This window comes from Chiloscyllium punctatum, chromosome 49, assembly GCF_047496795.1.
Source record: "Chiloscyllium punctatum isolate Juve2018m chromosome 49, sChiPun1.3, whole genome shotgun sequence".
NCBI lineage: Eukaryota > Metazoa > Chordata > Chondrichthyes > Orectolobiformes > Hemiscylliidae > Chiloscyllium > Chiloscyllium punctatum.
Genome location: NC_092787.1, coordinates 13,162,092 through 13,179,058, shown reverse-complemented (window position 1 = coordinate 13,179,058; position 16,967 = coordinate 13,162,092). Strand labels below are relative to the sequence as shown.

General features: G+C 42.5%; 2 protein-coding genes across 7 annotated transcripts in view; one reads left to right on the top strand and one right to left on the bottom strand.

Moving 5' to 3' along the window:
• LOC140469439 (ras-specific guanine nucleotide-releasing factor RalGPS1-like) overlaps positions 1-16,967 on the bottom strand; it is a 956,086-nt gene that overhangs the window by 31,959 nt on the left and 907,160 nt on the right. For 5 of the 6 annotated variants that reach the window (XM_072565956.1, XM_072565957.1, XM_072565958.1 and 2 more), the window contains 2 exons: positions 8,666-8,717; positions 7,468-7,548 (listed from right to left, as the gene is read on the bottom strand). In XM_072565956.1, the coding sequence (XP_072422057.1) occupies positions 7,468-7,548; positions 8,666-8,717 (133 nt within the window). The remainder of the gene's footprint in view (positions 1-7,467; positions 7,549-8,665; positions 8,718-16,967) is intronic. The other variant, XM_072565961.1, reaches the window with a different exon arrangement.
• The window catches only part of fbxw2 (F-box and WD repeat domain containing 2), a 90,649-nt gene that overhangs the window by 69,027 nt on the left and 4,655 nt on the right, over positions 1-16,967 (top strand). The gene's annotated exons all lie outside the window — the stretch shown is intronic.

The window sequence follows — 16,967 nt, the reverse complement described above, 5'->3', positions numbered from 1 at the left end:
GTTATCTAAGAGGACCTCTTTCTTTTCTTCCAAGTTATGGATTTTATTAAAAAAAAGACTACACTTTTAACTGATCCCTACAAATCAGACATGGGAAAGAGGGTGCTCAGTGCAAAGAGTACACGTTCTGTCAGCACTTTATATCGTCAGGTGGGGGGGGGGGGGGATGTGCCCCCTCAGATGAGTTTGATCGGCTTTGCAGTGCATGGGAGAGAGCGCTAAGGTCTCCTCGGAAACATGGGAAGATATTTGGGAAAACCCATGAAAGATATCAATTTGCAGTAGGACACATGCTTTACAGTTGAAGATTCTCCACAAGGTCCACTTGGCTCCGGATTGTTGTCAAAATTTAAACCAGGGGTATCTTCAACATGTTCCAAGTGCAAGGTTGGTATGGACACTCTTACCCATTCTCTCTAGGTCTCATTTGGGATAGATAAACTTCAGTTCCAAACTGTGGTAGGCTTCAAACATAGTGGAGCACTGTGGTGGGTGCAGTGGAGGGGGTTTTGGGAGTAAGGGTGCAGAAGGACCCGATCTCTCCTCTTATTGGCCCGCCCAGTGTATTCCCTGTAGATGCGCATAAGAAAAAAACCTTTCAACATCCTCACTTTCTGTGTAAGAAAGAATATCTTGCTAGGTTGGCTATCGGAAAATCCCCCAGGCCTGTCAGGTTGGCAGGAGGTTGTTATGGAGCGTATCCCCTTGACTTTTCTCACAAGTATGGTGCACCACAAAACTGAGAATTTCTAGAAGACATGGCAGCCCTTTTTGGACTACCTGGACACAGATTTGTCTGCCACACTAATCAGGGCTTTTATATAACTGTAACGATTGTGTTTTTATGAATCCAACATCCAGGGAAGGGGAACTGCAAATGTGTGAATAAGTGAAAACCAATGTTCTCATTATTTGAAAGTTAGTGTTTGATTTGGCTGAGCTGAGTTATTATTATTTATTAGTTTGTTGTTGGTTATTAGATTAGATTAGATTAGATTAGATTAGATTACTTACAGTGTGGAAACAGGCCCTTCGGCCCAACAAGTCCACACCGCCCCGCCGAAGCGTAACCCACCCATACCCCTACATCTACATCTACCCCTTACCTAACACTACGGGCAATTTAGCATGGCCAATTCACCTGACCTGCACATCTTTGGACTGTGGGAGGAAACCGGAGCACCCGGAGGAAACCCACGCAGACACAGGGAGAATGTGCAAACTCCACACAGTCAGTCGCCTGAGGCGGGAATTGAACCCGGGTCTCTGGCGCTGCGAGGCAGCAGTGCTAACCACTGTGCCACCGTGCCGCCCACGGTTATTTATTTAGTTAAGTTGTTAGTTGGAGTGTGTGTGTATATATATACTTTTTTTTACACATATTTAAGCATTTGTACATGAGGACGGTTTGGGTTTTTAACATTTTTTTTGGTGTTCTTTCTTTGTATTGTTTTCTATTTGTTGTAATATCAAAAAATCTATTTTTTAATAAAAATATAATTTAAGAAGAACACTAAGAAATTTACGTTCCTCCAAGTCTGGCCTCACACACCATTCCCACTCCCTGGAGCTCACCACTGGTACTTGGCTCTGCTGCTGCCCAGGCTTGAAAACTCAGGAGTGCTGTCCCTTCAGGCAATCCAAAAACAGACCTCTTTGGCCAAACCCTTGGCCTAATTTCTCTTCCTTTGGCTCAGTGACAAATTGGATCCAAGAATGCATTTTACTACATTAAAGGGGTTACACAAATGCTGTTGTTTGTTGATTCCACATCTGTTCTGCAGCTCTCAGATGGTTAACAAAGGCCGGCCTGGTTTACGAACTGAAATAATGCAGTGTTTATTCAATTAGCTCTGCCTGGAGTGCATATGATTGGAGTCCCCCTGATACAGAGTAAATATAGGGTCAAAACATCCAAAGTAAGTGGATGCAGACGCACTGAAGTGATGAAGGTGTTGTATAGGAAATTATTCAATAGCGAGGTCTTGAATGTCTGATAGAGCTTAGCTACCAGTTTTTCTCTGGTAACATGGCCATGTTTGGGTCTAGGCTGTGATTTCAAGTCAGGGCCTGTTTGGAACTGAAGTTTATCTATCCCAAATGAGACCTGGAGAGTGGGCAGCCATTGGTCCCACATTAGCAAGAAAATCTCCTCCTCTTCCCCAGAACGTCCTATAGCATCAGGCCCATGGTCGCTAGGCAACCAATCCATTGCGCACTAATGTTCATAGGACGAGGCTGAGGATATTCAAGCCAAACATTTAACCTGCAAATGAAGGACACTTTAGGAAGGAATGGTCATCATTTTGTTTGCACAAACTTTTTCACAAACTTCTACTTCAGTATATGCCTAACAATTTCAAATAAACAATCGTGGATTTTGAATCAGTCAATGAAAGCCAGGCCCCATTTACTCTCTGAAAGATCCCACGGCACTATTTTGAAGACAAGATAACCTGCCCAACATTTTGTCTCCTCAATCAACCTCGCTCAAAACCAAATAATGTGCCTCTTACTGTGTTGCTGTTGGTGGGGGGCTCTTACTGTGTTCAACTCTAGAGCATTGCTCTGGTTACCACTGTGACAACAAGGATGTTTGTCAAGATTAGAATGTTGCTAGAAAAGCACAACACGTCAGGCAGCAACCAGGGAGTAGGGAACTCGACATTTCAGGCAAAAGTTTGTCAATTGACGGTGTAGCATGCACTTTTTTGTTCGTCAGTTCCCCTGCTTGTTGAATGCTAACACCTGCTGAGGGACTGGCAATGTTCAGCTCAGACAGCACTCAGACACAAGCTGGTGAGGGCAAAGTTGGCAGGTTTTGCTCCTAGTATCAACCTGGAGTTGATAAATCAGTCGGATCCTGACTCCTGAGCGATTTCTCAAATGTCCCTGAATTCAGGGTTGAATTGAGAATCTCACTGACGCACTGCAGGATGACAAGTGAAGGGGAATAAAGAAGTAGCTGCACAGTGAGGTTGGGGCACTGTTCTGGGTCAGTTTAACCAACCCAGCTATATCCTAAATGACTAGGTGTGGTCAGTGTTAACTTCAAGCAGAAACATTGCATTTACCAGCATGACAACTCCTTACTGTAAGAAACAAAAACTGCATTGTAATAATGCCTTTCACATTCTCAGGAGCGTCCAGTGTGATTTACAATTCGTGTTTTGTTTTTTTAAGTGTTGCAACCTTGGAAAAATGGCAAGAGAGTTGAACACAGTAAGAGCCCCCCACAAACAGCAACACAGTAAGGGGCACATTATTTGGTTTTGAGCGAGGTTGATTGAGGAGACAAAATATTGGGCAGGTTATCTTGTCTTCAAAATAGTGCCGTGGGGTCTTTCAGAGAGTAAATGGGGCCTGGCTTTCATATCCCATCCGAGGGAGAGCAGCAAAAATAATTCCTTTGGGGAATAGCTTCCAAATGATGGAAAGGAAAGTAGTTGAAGTTGTATTCCCAAATGATACATATGGAATATTTTCCATATCCCACAAACTAACAGTTAGAGGCACACGTGCAGTTGACACAGTCTCACAGAAGGGTTTCTTACTAGCTGTCGTTAACAGTACAATTATTCAGTCATTCAACATAACATTAGGCTACATCTTGAATACATTTGCTGTATAATTGTTCCCATTGCTAGCATAAATAAACTTTGGTTACGTTAATCGACTGGTTTAAGGTCATTTATGTCGGGGATTATCATTTCAGGTCAGGCGCAATATACAAAAGCAGTCTTCTACGCACCATTTGCTGGAGGATATGCTTACAATGTTGGCAGAGGCATATTAATGCAAATAGCAACTCTGTTTAGTGTGCAGGCACAATGATTAATGACTCTCAATGCTACAGCAGCAAATATTAGCCTGGCATCCAGAGTTCACAACTAATGGTAGATCCATTCCTGTTGTGTTATCAGTGTCACACTGCCAAATGACCCCTAGCTAATCTCAAGCTACGATGTGGTGGAGCCAGTGTTGAACTGGGGCGGACAAAGTTAAAACTCTCACAACATCAGGTTAATTGTCCAACAGGTTTATTCAAAAGCACTAGCTTTTGCAGCGCTGCTCTTTCATCAAGTAGACAATCACTTGATGAAGAAGCAGCGCTCCAAAAGCTAGTGCTTCTAAATAAACCTGTCGGACTATAACCTGGTGTTGTGTAATTTTAACTTAATCTCAAGCTACAGCTGCAGTCAGGTGATCTGATGTACAGTAGGGTGTTGATGTGCCATGTGACACTATGAGATTGAATGTTCACCATCGCTCCCATGCTCTGCTATGTTTAGACTGAGCTGTCCCAATGCTTTTCCTGCCAAGCGTCACTGAGCATCCTTCAGAACCTGTTACTGGTGTCCTAACTCAGACTCATTCAGTGCACTTTGGCACTTGATGATTAGTTCATATAATAGTCTTGTCAGCAGAGTTAAAGCCCGTGGAACAAAAGGGACAATGGCAACATAGAGATAGAGATGGCTGAGCGACAGGAAACAAAACAGTTAATTTTTGGACTATGGGAATGTAGATGTTTCAGTTTCCTCTGTTAGGATTAGGTCCACTGCTTTTCTTGATTTATGTTGATGATCTGGACTCAGGGATACAAGGTCTAATTCCAAGATATGCAGATAACACATTAAACTTGGAAGTATTGTGAACCATGAGGAAGATAGTGATCAATTAAACTTAGAGCATCTGGAGGAAGGGTTGGATGTGTGACTGGTGAATTATATTGCAGATATGTGTTAAGTTATACATTTTGCTAGGAAGAACAAGGAGAGAAAATATAAAAGAAAGGCTACAGGTTTAAAGGGAGCACAAGGGTGCTGCAGGATAATGATAAGGAGCGTGAACTAACTTGCAAAAAACTGAAACAGACAAGATGGGCCCAACGGCCTCCTTGTTGTGAGTATTCTATGGTATTTGTGAATAACTGCCTAGAGTAATGCAGTCCTCATCAGTAGGTGAGGCTCTGAAGTCTGATTTTGAGCCCATCCCCGTCTTGTATGAAAAATCCCCTTGTACATCTAAGCATTGACTATTGAAGATGGTTTTTACATGTGTTCAAGCTGCATTTCTTCAGCTAAAAAGTATTTTAATTCATACAACAAGCCCACATACACTGGATACTGGTGGGAAACTCACTTCAATAGCAATCCTTTGCAAGCAGTGAATTAAAAGGTTGTAATTCAATTTGTTTTTGCTGGCACTGAGTCTGTATCACAGCCCTATGCAAATAAATGAAAAGAATCTAGGATATAATCTGTGCATATCATGCAAACACTGAATACAACACAGGGCAAGAGAGGCAGCTGCTTCATTTAAGGAAGGGAAGCAGGTTGTCGCACAGAGCAGCCCAGAAAGAGAAACCAGAGAAACGTGTCAATGAAACATACCAATCCAGATCGTCCGTTTAATTCAAAATGGAGTATGCTCCACACCATAATTTTCCAAGCACTGCTCTTTTTGCATAGTTTTTTCAGAGTGAGGAACAGCTCTGTCAGGTTGGCTCTCAACTGAGTGGCTATTTGCTGCTAGGCCACATGCCAGGGATGCTGGGAAAGTCCTTAACACTGGAATAGGGCTTTTCAAACCCAGCCAAGGTTCTGCTCCCTATCCAATCAGCCCTGTCTGCAGGCCTGAGGTGGAAACTTGATCAAGCTGGACTATCATGTTTCCTATCAACAACCAGTTGACAATTGCTTCATGAGTTCAGGCAGGGTGAGGTACCAGACAGAAATCAGCTTGGGCACTACTGTGTTCTCATGGGCAGCTCTGTAATGGTTAGATAAGCCCTCTGCTCCCAACGCCCTTATTGCAGTCATTGCTTGCTAAGTTAGTTGCCTCAATAAAAGTAGAAACTTTTGCACCTATTTTGTGCGGCTATATTGAGTTTGTATTGCACACCTTGGAGGCAATTAGGAATTAAGAGTTATTTAGGGCTCACATGCTGCCTCCCAAAGCCATTGTATTTTAGTCTATTAGATACACTACAGTCAAAATTATCCACTTTTCCTTCTTCTTGCTTCCCAGTAAACATCAATGGGTTAATTATTATATAACACTATGCCCAGAAAGCCCACCGATTTTCAAAGAATTTTTATTGTTTTGTCAAAGTACTTGGGTTTGTTTTTGGAGATGGACCTTTTAAGAAAATGTTCTATCCCAGGAAGAGTGTTATATAACAGCAATAATGAATGCCATAAAAAGAGCAGAGTTCCTCACATACAACTTAGAAATGGAATGATACAAGAGATGTCTGGGCTTTTAGCATAAAGCCGTGTTCATTATTGCAATTATCTTCAGTAGGCAGAGTGTCAGACATGTAGGAATGAAGTTCACACCATGAGACAACACACAGTGAGTTATCAGTGAGACAGAAGCTCAAGTGTTTGTGTCAAATAATATATACTGTATCTGGAGTTTGTAGGTGGCCAGCTGCAGCTTTTTTCCCCTAACAATTCCATTAAAGTCACCCCAGCGATCATGTATCACAGATTTACAATGCAATGTCTGGCTCTGGAGCAGTTATTGGTGCAAAAACTCACCAATGTAACATTACAAACCCTCAATTAAGTTCCAACAGTATATACTATAAACCATAACCATTATGAGTGGCTGACCTCAAGGCTGACAAGTAATTAGACACCAACTGACCTTTATGAACTACATGATTTGCTCTTATACCTTCTAACATCATATAACTCCTGTAGATTATTGCCTTGGGATCAGCCTCACATGTCCATTATCAAGCATATTGTCCATACTTTGAGCCCAGCATTCAGGATCAGTAGCAATAAACCCACACTCAATCTATATTGGGTTTGACGAAGGGAATAATTTGAAAATTAGCCAAAATCTGTCAAACTCCAGGGTTATACCACTTCTTTTTTGATTTGAAAATAACCTTTGGGATTGGGAAGAAAGTATAACAGCTAAACCAGGCAGCTGAGAGGAGGTTCATGCTCGTTGCGTGCTCAGCTCAAAATATCTCTATATCCTTTCACAAAATGAATGATGGAAAGTTAATATTCGGGCAGCCCACTGGTTACTGAGTTTCCAGGTAAATGTGAACGATTGGTCACTGCAGCACAGCAGAAGGGTGTCTTCACCTTTTCAGCCCATGATGTCATATTTGTGCTTGGGGATATTGTGTTGTTCCAGTCCAATGAAGAGACAAAATGCGGTTTCCACAAAGAAGTGGTATGCTCTCGCTGTGTGGTGATGCTGCCATTGAGTGACTTGTCACTTGATACCCTGAAACGGCTGGTGGCCTAGGAAACCAGGAATCAGGTGGGTCTGCCTGGATATGGAACATAAAGGTTTCCCACGAAAGAGATAGCACTCAATATGTAAGTGTGGAAGATGACAAACTTGATTCAGGGTAGAGGCATGCAGACCCACAAGATTAGCCCACGATCTCTGACCTTCCACCTTATGACGGACCCTCTCCCCACCTTACTGTACCTGTTAATACTGCATCGGCTCCTTGGAGAATTCTTTACTGAAACCCGCCAGTTGGGACCTAGTGTTGCATACAACCGATTCCTGTTTGCAAATTTAAACATGAGTTCTGAAGAGCGCACAACCCCATATAATATACACATGCTCAGACAAGCATATAGAATAGGCCACATGCATTACTCTTGGCAAACAGCCCGCTACAGGTGCGTGTGCGTCTGTGTATTACAATTGGCGAGGCATTGCAATTGCTCTCCACTCTGCTCGGTCAGGCAGGGTGTAAGAACAGTGCTTCTGCCCTCAATGTGCCCATACTGGCCAGTGCAGGTCTCTGGGATGGCACATCAGCCTTGGAGTGTCGTACAACTCACATTTGTTGCACTGGCACACGAGGTGGTGGCTGTGGGAAACTGACCTCAGCAAATCACTATTATAAAGTATTGTGACAAACAGATACTTCATATTCAGGCACTTAATGGGCAAAATCATCCTGAGAGAGATTAGTAATTGATGTTTTTTGAAGGAAGTCATCCTACATATTTTAAATAAGTTAGTTGTATCTTAATTTAAAAAGAAGGGATATGAACTTCCCACAAATAACTTAATTACTCAGTTACTACTGTAGTGTCTTTATTTCCACTCTCATTTTGTACTAGTGGAACTGATTTTACAGACTTATTTGGCTACTTCTCAGTCAGTCTGTACACTGAGTGATTTTACTCTACTAGCCTCCACTAATTCATAAGCATTCTAGGAGAAAGTGAGGACTGCAGATGCTGGCGATCAGAGCTGAAAAAGTGTTGCTGGAAAAGCGCAGCAGGTCAGGCAGCATCCAAAGAGCCGGAGAATCGATGTTTCGGGCATGAGCCCTTCTTCAGGAATGAGTCTTTCCTGAAGAAGGGCTCATGCCCGAAACGTCGTTTCTCCTGCTCCTTGGATGCTGCCTGACCTGCTGCGCTTTTCCAGCAACACAATTTTCAGCTCAATTCATAAGCATTGCCAAACTGTAAATGGATTAGGTGTTTCACTTCTAAGTATGTTGAATTTGGAAATTAAAAACAATTCCCCAGGAAATGCCATCAATTTACCCAACGGCAACGATATGCCACTCACTTTTTAAAACGACTGAACGCTGAGGAAATGTAAAAAAAGGTGAGGGGAAGTGAAAAAAATGCAGAGAAATGTTTGCTTAGACACCACTCACCTCTCCAACCCCGAGGACAGTTCCTCACTGAATTCAGAGCTCTCGCTGCTTCCTGTGAAAAAAATAAATACACGGAGAGACGTGTTGAATTGATTAATGACAGAAGGCGACTAAACATTACAGCAGCATTCTGGAATGATGTAGTGATAAAGCAATGTCACCTCAAACACCATTTTGAAGACTTAAGAATTTCCAATTCGCATGAAAGGCAGCAATTCACTTACAGCTTTTCAGTGAGTTGTCACAGTCACAGCAAAGTCCTCTCATTCCTATTAACCAAGGTTGTAAAGCCTTCAGTAAAAAAAATTTACCGAATTTTTAATCTGAAAATAATCTTTGGGATTGGGAAGAAAGTTCAACAGCTCATCCAGGCAGCTGAGAGGAGGTTCATGCTAGTTGTGTGCTCAGCTCAAAATCTCACGATATCCTTTCACAAAATAAATGATGACAAGTCAATATTCAGGCAGCTCACTGGTTACGGAGTTTCCAGGTGAATGTGAACGATTGGTCACTGCAGCACAGCAGAAGGGTGTCTTCACCTTTTCAGTAAAAAAATTAACCCATTTTTCTGGGACCTGTATTGTATTGTGTATTTTCTGGGACCTGTATTGTATTGTGTTGACCTCAGAGGCACTGCCAACATATATTCATGTTGCTGTCAGTTCTTACCTTATGTGGCAACAAAACAACAAATCCTTGCTTATAGCCTTGCGCAGCATGGTGGCTCAATGGTTAGCACTGTTGTCTCATAGTGCCAGGGACCAGCTTTCTCGGATGACTGATTGTGTGGAGCTCACACATTCTCCTTGGTGTCTGCTAATCCTTAACTCTATTTTCTTGCCTTTTCCCTGTAACCCCCGATTCACAAATCTGCCTATTTCGGCCTTGACTGTTCTTAATAAATTAGCCTCAACAATCTCCTGTGGTAAAGAACTCCGTAGATGCACCACTCTCTGAGAGAAGAAATTCCCCTTCATCTCTGTCTTAAATATGTGACCCGTATTCTCGGAATATGCCCTCTGGCTCCAGACTCTCCCACAAGGAAAGCAACATTTCCACATCTACTCTGTCAAGTTCCTTAAGAATCTTGGATGGTTCAGTCAAGTTGCTTCTCATTCTTCTATATTCCAATGCAGATCAGTTATCCAGCCTCTCCTCATAAGACAGTCCATCCATACCTGGTGACCATAAGACAATAAGAAATAGGAACAGCAGCAGGCTGTTCAGCCCCTTGAGCTTGCTCCACCAGTCTGTAAGATCATGGCTGATCCAACATCCCTCATCCACTTTCCTGTATTTTCCCTGTAACCCATAATTTTTCTATTGACCAAGAATCTATCTTTCTCAGTCTTAAACACACACAAGAACTCTGTCCCCCAAGGCTCTCTGTGGCAACGAGTTCCAAAGACTCTCACCTCTCAGTCTTACATCGTCGCCCTCTGGTCCTAGACTCTTCCATGAGGGAAAAATATCCTCTCAGCGTTTACCCCTCAAGGCCCTTAAGAATCCTATACATTTCAACGAGATCACCTCTTAACCTTCTATGAAATACTTCCAATATCAGTATGTTTTTTATCTTAGAAAAAGGAGCTCAAAACTGCTCATAGTACTCCAGCTGTGGTCCAAAATAGTGCCTTGTACAGTTTTAGCAAAACCTCCCAGTTTTTATATTCCATTCCCTTTGAAATGTAGGTTGACATTCCATTTGTCGTCCTATTCCCTGCTGAACTCGGATGTTAGTGTGTTTGTGATGTATGAACAAGGACTCCTGAGCCCTCTGTTCTGTAGCCTTCTGCAGTCTGAAGGTTGCCAGCACCCACACATCACAACTCAGTCTTCCATAAGTTGGCCATTCATCTAGCCATGCTCACCCACTCCCTCCCACACTGTCTTTATTAAGCAGCCTTATCTTATCTTATCTCTTATCTTATTAAGCAGCCTAGTCTGTGGGAACTTAGAAATGCCTTCTGAAAAATCCAAACATATTACATCCACTGCTTCCCCTTTAACCAGCCTGCTTGCTACCACCGGTCTCTATCAGCATTATGAAGGAGAGTGAAGGGCACGGTGGCTCAGTGGTTAGCACTGCTGCCTCACAGCACCAGGGACCCGAGTTCGATTCCAGCCTAGGGTGACTGTCTGTGTGGAGTTTGTACATTCTCCCAGTGTCTTGAGTAGGGTTCCCCCCACAATCCAAAGATAGGCAGGGCAGGTGAATTGGCCATGTTAAATTGCCCATAGTGTTAGGTGAATTAGTCAGGGGTAAATACAGGGTGTGGGTGGGTTACTCTTTGGAGGGTCAGTATGGACTTAGAGTCATAGAGAGGTACAGCATGGAAACAGACCCTTCGGTCCAACCCGTCCATGCCGACCAGATATCCCAATCCAATCTAGTCCCACCTGCCAGCGCCCGGCCCATATCTATCCAAATCCATCCATACCCATCCAAATGCCTCTTAAATGTTGCAATTGTACCAGCCTCCACCACATCCTCTGACAGCTCATTCCATACACGTACCACCCTCTGCGTGAAAATGTTGCCCCTCTTAGGTCTCTTTTATATCTTTCTCCTCTCACCCTAAACCTATGCCCTCTAGTTCTGGACTCCCCGACGCCAGGGAAAAGACTTTGTCTATTTATCCTATCCATGCCCCTCATAATTTTGTAAACCTCTATAAGGTCATCCCTCAGCCTCCGACGCTCCAGGGAAAACAGCCCCAGCCTGTTCAGCCTCTCCCTGTAGCTCAGATCCTCCAACCCTGGCAACATCCTTGTAAATCTTTTCTGAACCCTTTCAAGTTTCACAACATCTTTCCGATAGGAAGGAGACCAGAATTGCACGCAATATTCCAACAGTGGCCTAATCAATGTCCTGTACAGCCGCAACATGACCTCCCAACTCCTGTACTCAACACTCTGACCAATAAAGGAAAGCATACCAAATGCCTTTTTCACTAATATATTCACCTGCGACTCCACTTTCAAGGAGCTATGAACCTGCACTCCAAGGTCTCTTTGTTCAGCAGCACTCCCTAGGACCTTACCATTAAGTGTATAAGTCCTGCTAAGATTTGCTTTGCCAAAATGCAGCACCTCGCATTTATCTGAATTAAACTCCATCTGCCACTTCTCAGCCCATTGGCTGTTGGGCTGAAGGGCCTGTTTCCATACTGTAGGGAATCTAACCTAATCTAATCTAATCTAACTGTGAAATTTTCAGTTCTTTTAAATTCTTTTTAGTCCTCTCCAGAAGCAGGAAAATGTGACAGGTTAGACTGACAATACAATGGTTATATTGAAAGGCAGGAGAAATGAATCATTCCACGTCAAAAACACCAAGTGTTACAGTCTAGAGAAAACCAAGTGAAACATGCCTTCTATGTTTATCTCACTCCTCTCACTAAACAGACTGATCATTTAGTGTTTCACATTTAAACTAAATAAAATCAACCCTATCATGGCAATATTAAGAGGCAACTTGGCTCTGGGAATGGGATCATCATGAAATCATTTATTTCTTGTTTGACATTTTCAGAAACAATACCCTCTTGAAGCAGCCCACATTGGCAGCCAACATTATAAACTAAAGTGGAACTGTCTCTCCTAATTTGTGTCACTATCTTTATATTATTTGAAAGGAAAGCATTTACAAATCAGCCAGCAGTTCTATCAATGTTCTGAGCATTGTAAAGAGACTCCTCACAGTGGGATTGAATGGTAAATCAAAATTTCTTAAAAGAAAACTGTTGCCAGAGGAAGATGTGAATTCCTTGCACTTAACCATTTATTTCTCCCTGACTCACTGTTCCAGCTTCAGACAGCATTTCAGTGAGTTTCCACTATTCCACAAGATGTAAAACTTCGCCAACATTACTGGGTAGTTCCTGCTACCAACTGGTAATCTTCGACTTGCATCAGGCTAAAAAGAAGGGAAGACCAAATTTACCTGTAATTTCAACTAAAAGGTTCTTCTGTTTGTGGGATTTCTTGAATTTGCAAATACCAATGCTCCCTGAACCCAGGACAGCAGCAGCTCAATGACAGATCGAAGGTGAATAGTCTCAGATTGGACTCAAAGAGCTATCACAGAGTGGGGCAGAGAGAAACCTGGGAGGAGTGAAGCTTCAAATGGGTTAAACCATAGGACATAGGTATACAACATCAGGACAGAACTATCTAAGGGAGGACAGTGCAGCAACAGAAAACAACAGTTCAGACAGTTTCAACAAATGACCACCCATTCTCCAAAGGACTGTTTTGGCAGGATTCATGTTTTGGATTGGTTGCCTAATTACGATATGTAGCCAGTTGACCATTACAATAGCAGATTGTCACTATATTCATTGGTATATTGAACAGAGTTTCAGGTGTATAAGAAATTGATATCTCTTTATTTTAGCACCAAATAAGATTTGGCAATGACTTCTTTCAAGACATGCTCTGGGACTAGAAACCCACCTGCAGTTTTATCGACTGTCCTCCTCATTTCCCCCTCTCTCTGGGCACTTTCGACTAAAGCTTCCTCCACAGTTGCCTGCTCAGTTTTTTTGTAAGGCAGGGTGCCATTATCATTTATTAGTAAACGATCCTAGCAACTCCCCTGAGATATTATTCCTCACTTTTCAAACTCCTTCCCCATTCTAACCCTGTCACCTAATTCCAGTTTCTCTGCGCACTCATGCAACCAAATTCAGGATATCACCAGGAGCTTGAGCTGACATATTGCTAATGTTTCTCACTCTCAATGGGAAAGGCATGAAGCCATGATTAGATTAGATTAGATTCCCTACAGTGTGGAAACAGGCCCTTCGGCCCAACAAGTCCACACCGATCCTCCGAAGAGTAACCCAGACCCATTTCCCTCTAACTAACATACTTAACACTATGGACAATTTAACGCCGTCAATTCATCTGACCTGCACATCTTTAGACTGGGAGGAAACCAGAGCACCAGGAGGAAACCCACACAGACACACAGGGAGCATGTACAAACTCCACACAGACAGTCGCCCAACATGAGAATCGAACCTGGGACCCTGGCGCTGTGAGGCAGCAGTGCTAACCACTGAGACACCATGCTGCCCCAGGGGCAGTTATTGATTTTAGCAACTCCCTTTTACCTAAATTATTTAACTTCTCAGCTGGATCCACAGTTTATGTTCCACTTCCCCAATTGATCAGGTGGTGAGGACATAACTGACTGGGCAGACAGTTAAATGGATGGTCCATTAAACAAGGGCAAAGTCATAAGCTACTCCCAAAAGCTTACTCAAGACCCATAGGCCACCTACACTCATACTATTCCATTGACTCAGGTCTAGTAGGCTTCTTAAACTGCACACATTTAGGATTAAAACTTATAAAACCAAAGGTTTGAATAATTACTTCAATCATCACCTCCGGTTTTCTTTTTAAGAATAGATTCCCTACAGTGTGGAAACAGGCCCTTCGGCCCGACAAGTCCACACTGACCCTCTTCTTGGCAACATTTCAATGAGAATATTAAAATTAATTCAAAAATTAAAATTTAACCCAGTTTCTGATTGTTTCTGGGCGAGTAAGGAATTGAGTCAACTTATTTTTGAAAGTTTTACCTGACCAGGCTGCTGATTTGTTCTGTATGTTAAAATCACCATATTGAGAAATTCTACCTTTGTTTTCTAATTTTCACATCTACTGTGGTGCACTTAAAATATCTTCACATTAAATGCCTCAATAACACTAGCTTTGGCTTCAAAAATTGAGAATAATTGTACAGCAGCTAACTGCAGAACATTCGAGGTAATTATTAATAGTTAGAGGTCATTGCCTCAGCTCTCCCTGGAAATTACTTCATCAATGTTTCCAGTTTTTTCATCTTATAACCAAATACAATTCCATGATCTGGACTGACACAGTACTCCTTCCCAATGAAATAGTCCAGCTACAAAGATTTTGGATTAGATTAGATTTTCTACAGTGTGGAAACAGGCCCTTCAGCCCAATAGGTCCACACCGACCCTCCGAAGAGTAACCCACCCAGACCCATTCCCCTACATATACCCCTGACTAATGAACCTAACACAATGGGCAATTTAGCATAATTGTGGGAGGAAACCAGAAGACCCTGAGGAAACCCATGCAGACATGGTGAGAATGTGCAAACTCCACACAGACCATCGAACCCAGGTGCCTGGCGGTGTGAGGCGGCAGTGCTAACTACCGTGCCGCCCAGCAGACTGTTTGGATGTGACAGGTTTGAAAGAGGGGCAAGAGGGTCAAAATCCTGCAACTCCACCCGCTAATGACATTGTGGGTCAACCCATTACTGCAGCGGTTCAAGAAGGCAGCTCACCACCACATTCAAGGAGGGCAATTAGGGACAGGCAATAAATGGTGGCCAGCCAGTGATGCCCATGTCCCATGAACAAATAAGAAAAATGAACAAAAGTGGATTACATTAAAGGTAGGTTGGAGGTCCTATACATCCCTCCAGTCACTTCAGCCTTGTCGCAGGGTAACAATAATTATAGTGTTTTCACACTGTTTAAACTCAACTTTTAACTCATGAGTTGACATCAAATCTCAAGAAGAGAAGTGCAACTAAAATATGGCCATTTGCACCCTCAAGGGACTTACCTTCAGAGAAGAGGCTAAAATCTGTGGCCTAGTCAGAACCAACTTAGGAGCTGAATTTCCACTACCAGGTTGGACGCCTCTAATTGTGAAACCACCCAATCTCAGCTTGCTTCAAGGCCCCTATTACACCAGATTTTAGCTCAGTTGAAACAGGGTTCAGACACAGCCAGGCCAACTGACTCCAGTAGCAAATTGTACATGGCTTCAGGGCCAGGCAAGTACTGAGGTCGGCTAGTTATAAGGCACACGATGATTCTCTGTGATTTCATTCTATTAGCTTTAGAAGCTGTTATGCCCATTAGCCTTCACCTTGCACACTCCTCACCACGCTGCCCCACCAACCACCATGTTCTCCAAATGGCCCTTTCATACTAGCTCTTGTCCCCCACCACCTCTCAAGCTATTGCATATCTTTATGACACCTCCTTGCTACCATATATCCCAATAGTATTTTTTTAGTCATTCAGTTTCCCTCATGGGCATACATCATGTGGCGATGGAGAAAATAATGTCTGATAATCGAATATAGATCTCACACATACATACCTGACACTGAAAATAAGTTCTACTTATCCAACTTTTATAGGTCCCGCAACCCCCAAGTATTTAATCTGTTATGATAACAAGTTCGTATTCAATTTCTCCTTCAAAAACATCTAATCCTTTAATAGCTTCTTTAAACCAAATTTAGGGCCAGCTCCCTGAACACTTTTGTAGTTTACTGAGATTCTTACAACCATTCACAACGACATCAGCTGTTTTAACAGCCATTGAGAAACATCAACAAAGAATTCTATTGAAGTATCAGGACACTTAAGTTTCCAACTTACAAATAGCAACTTGTCAGTGGAGCATGTTTCTTAACTTTTACAGATAGTTTCAGCCTGTTTGTTCTCTGGTTTAAAGGCTGGGGATTTTAATAAACATGATATTACGACAATTAAACAAATCTTACCCACTCTTCAAGAGTATTTATCACCACAAATGCATTCAATTCATTAAGGGCCCTGGTGCATCAACACAATATTGAGTTGAGCTCAGCACTAATTTCAAATGCCCTGCTGAAATGGAGTTTCTTGCCTGAGAAATTTATATTTCACTCCTTTCTCCCTGACAACATCAAACTGTGACAAAATGGGGTTAACCTTCTGTTTTGGTCCCCCTCTGCTGTTTTAAAGGCCTCGGGTCTTGAAAATCCAGGCCTTTGTCTCCCGTGAAACAATAAGCTGTAGGAGTAGCACACTGTCCGTACTGTTTAATGGGAGAGAGTTTCTCATTAATAAAACAACTTATCATTAATGACACCAAACTGAATGCAACAAATACAAAATCCGTTCACCTTCTTCCACAGGCTTTGTTACATTGTTGGAATCATGGGCAAAATTCCTTACAGTTGACCCAGATACAAGTTAGAACAACACATTGTTCACCTGGTCTGACTTAAAATCCCAATCAAGAAAAGAAAATCAGGGCCAAGGTGAAGCATATTTCAAAGAAAGTAATTGCTGGATTGCTCATAGGCAAACAGCTTCAGCAACCAAAAAGGTGGGAAGCTGACCAACTCTAATCTGAAGCATTCTACTGCAAGATCCAAAACGTTTAACACTGGTTCCGGGCAATATTTTTCTGATAAGAGCAGCCATGGGCTAGTTGATAGCACACTTGGCCCTGGGTCACAAGGTGC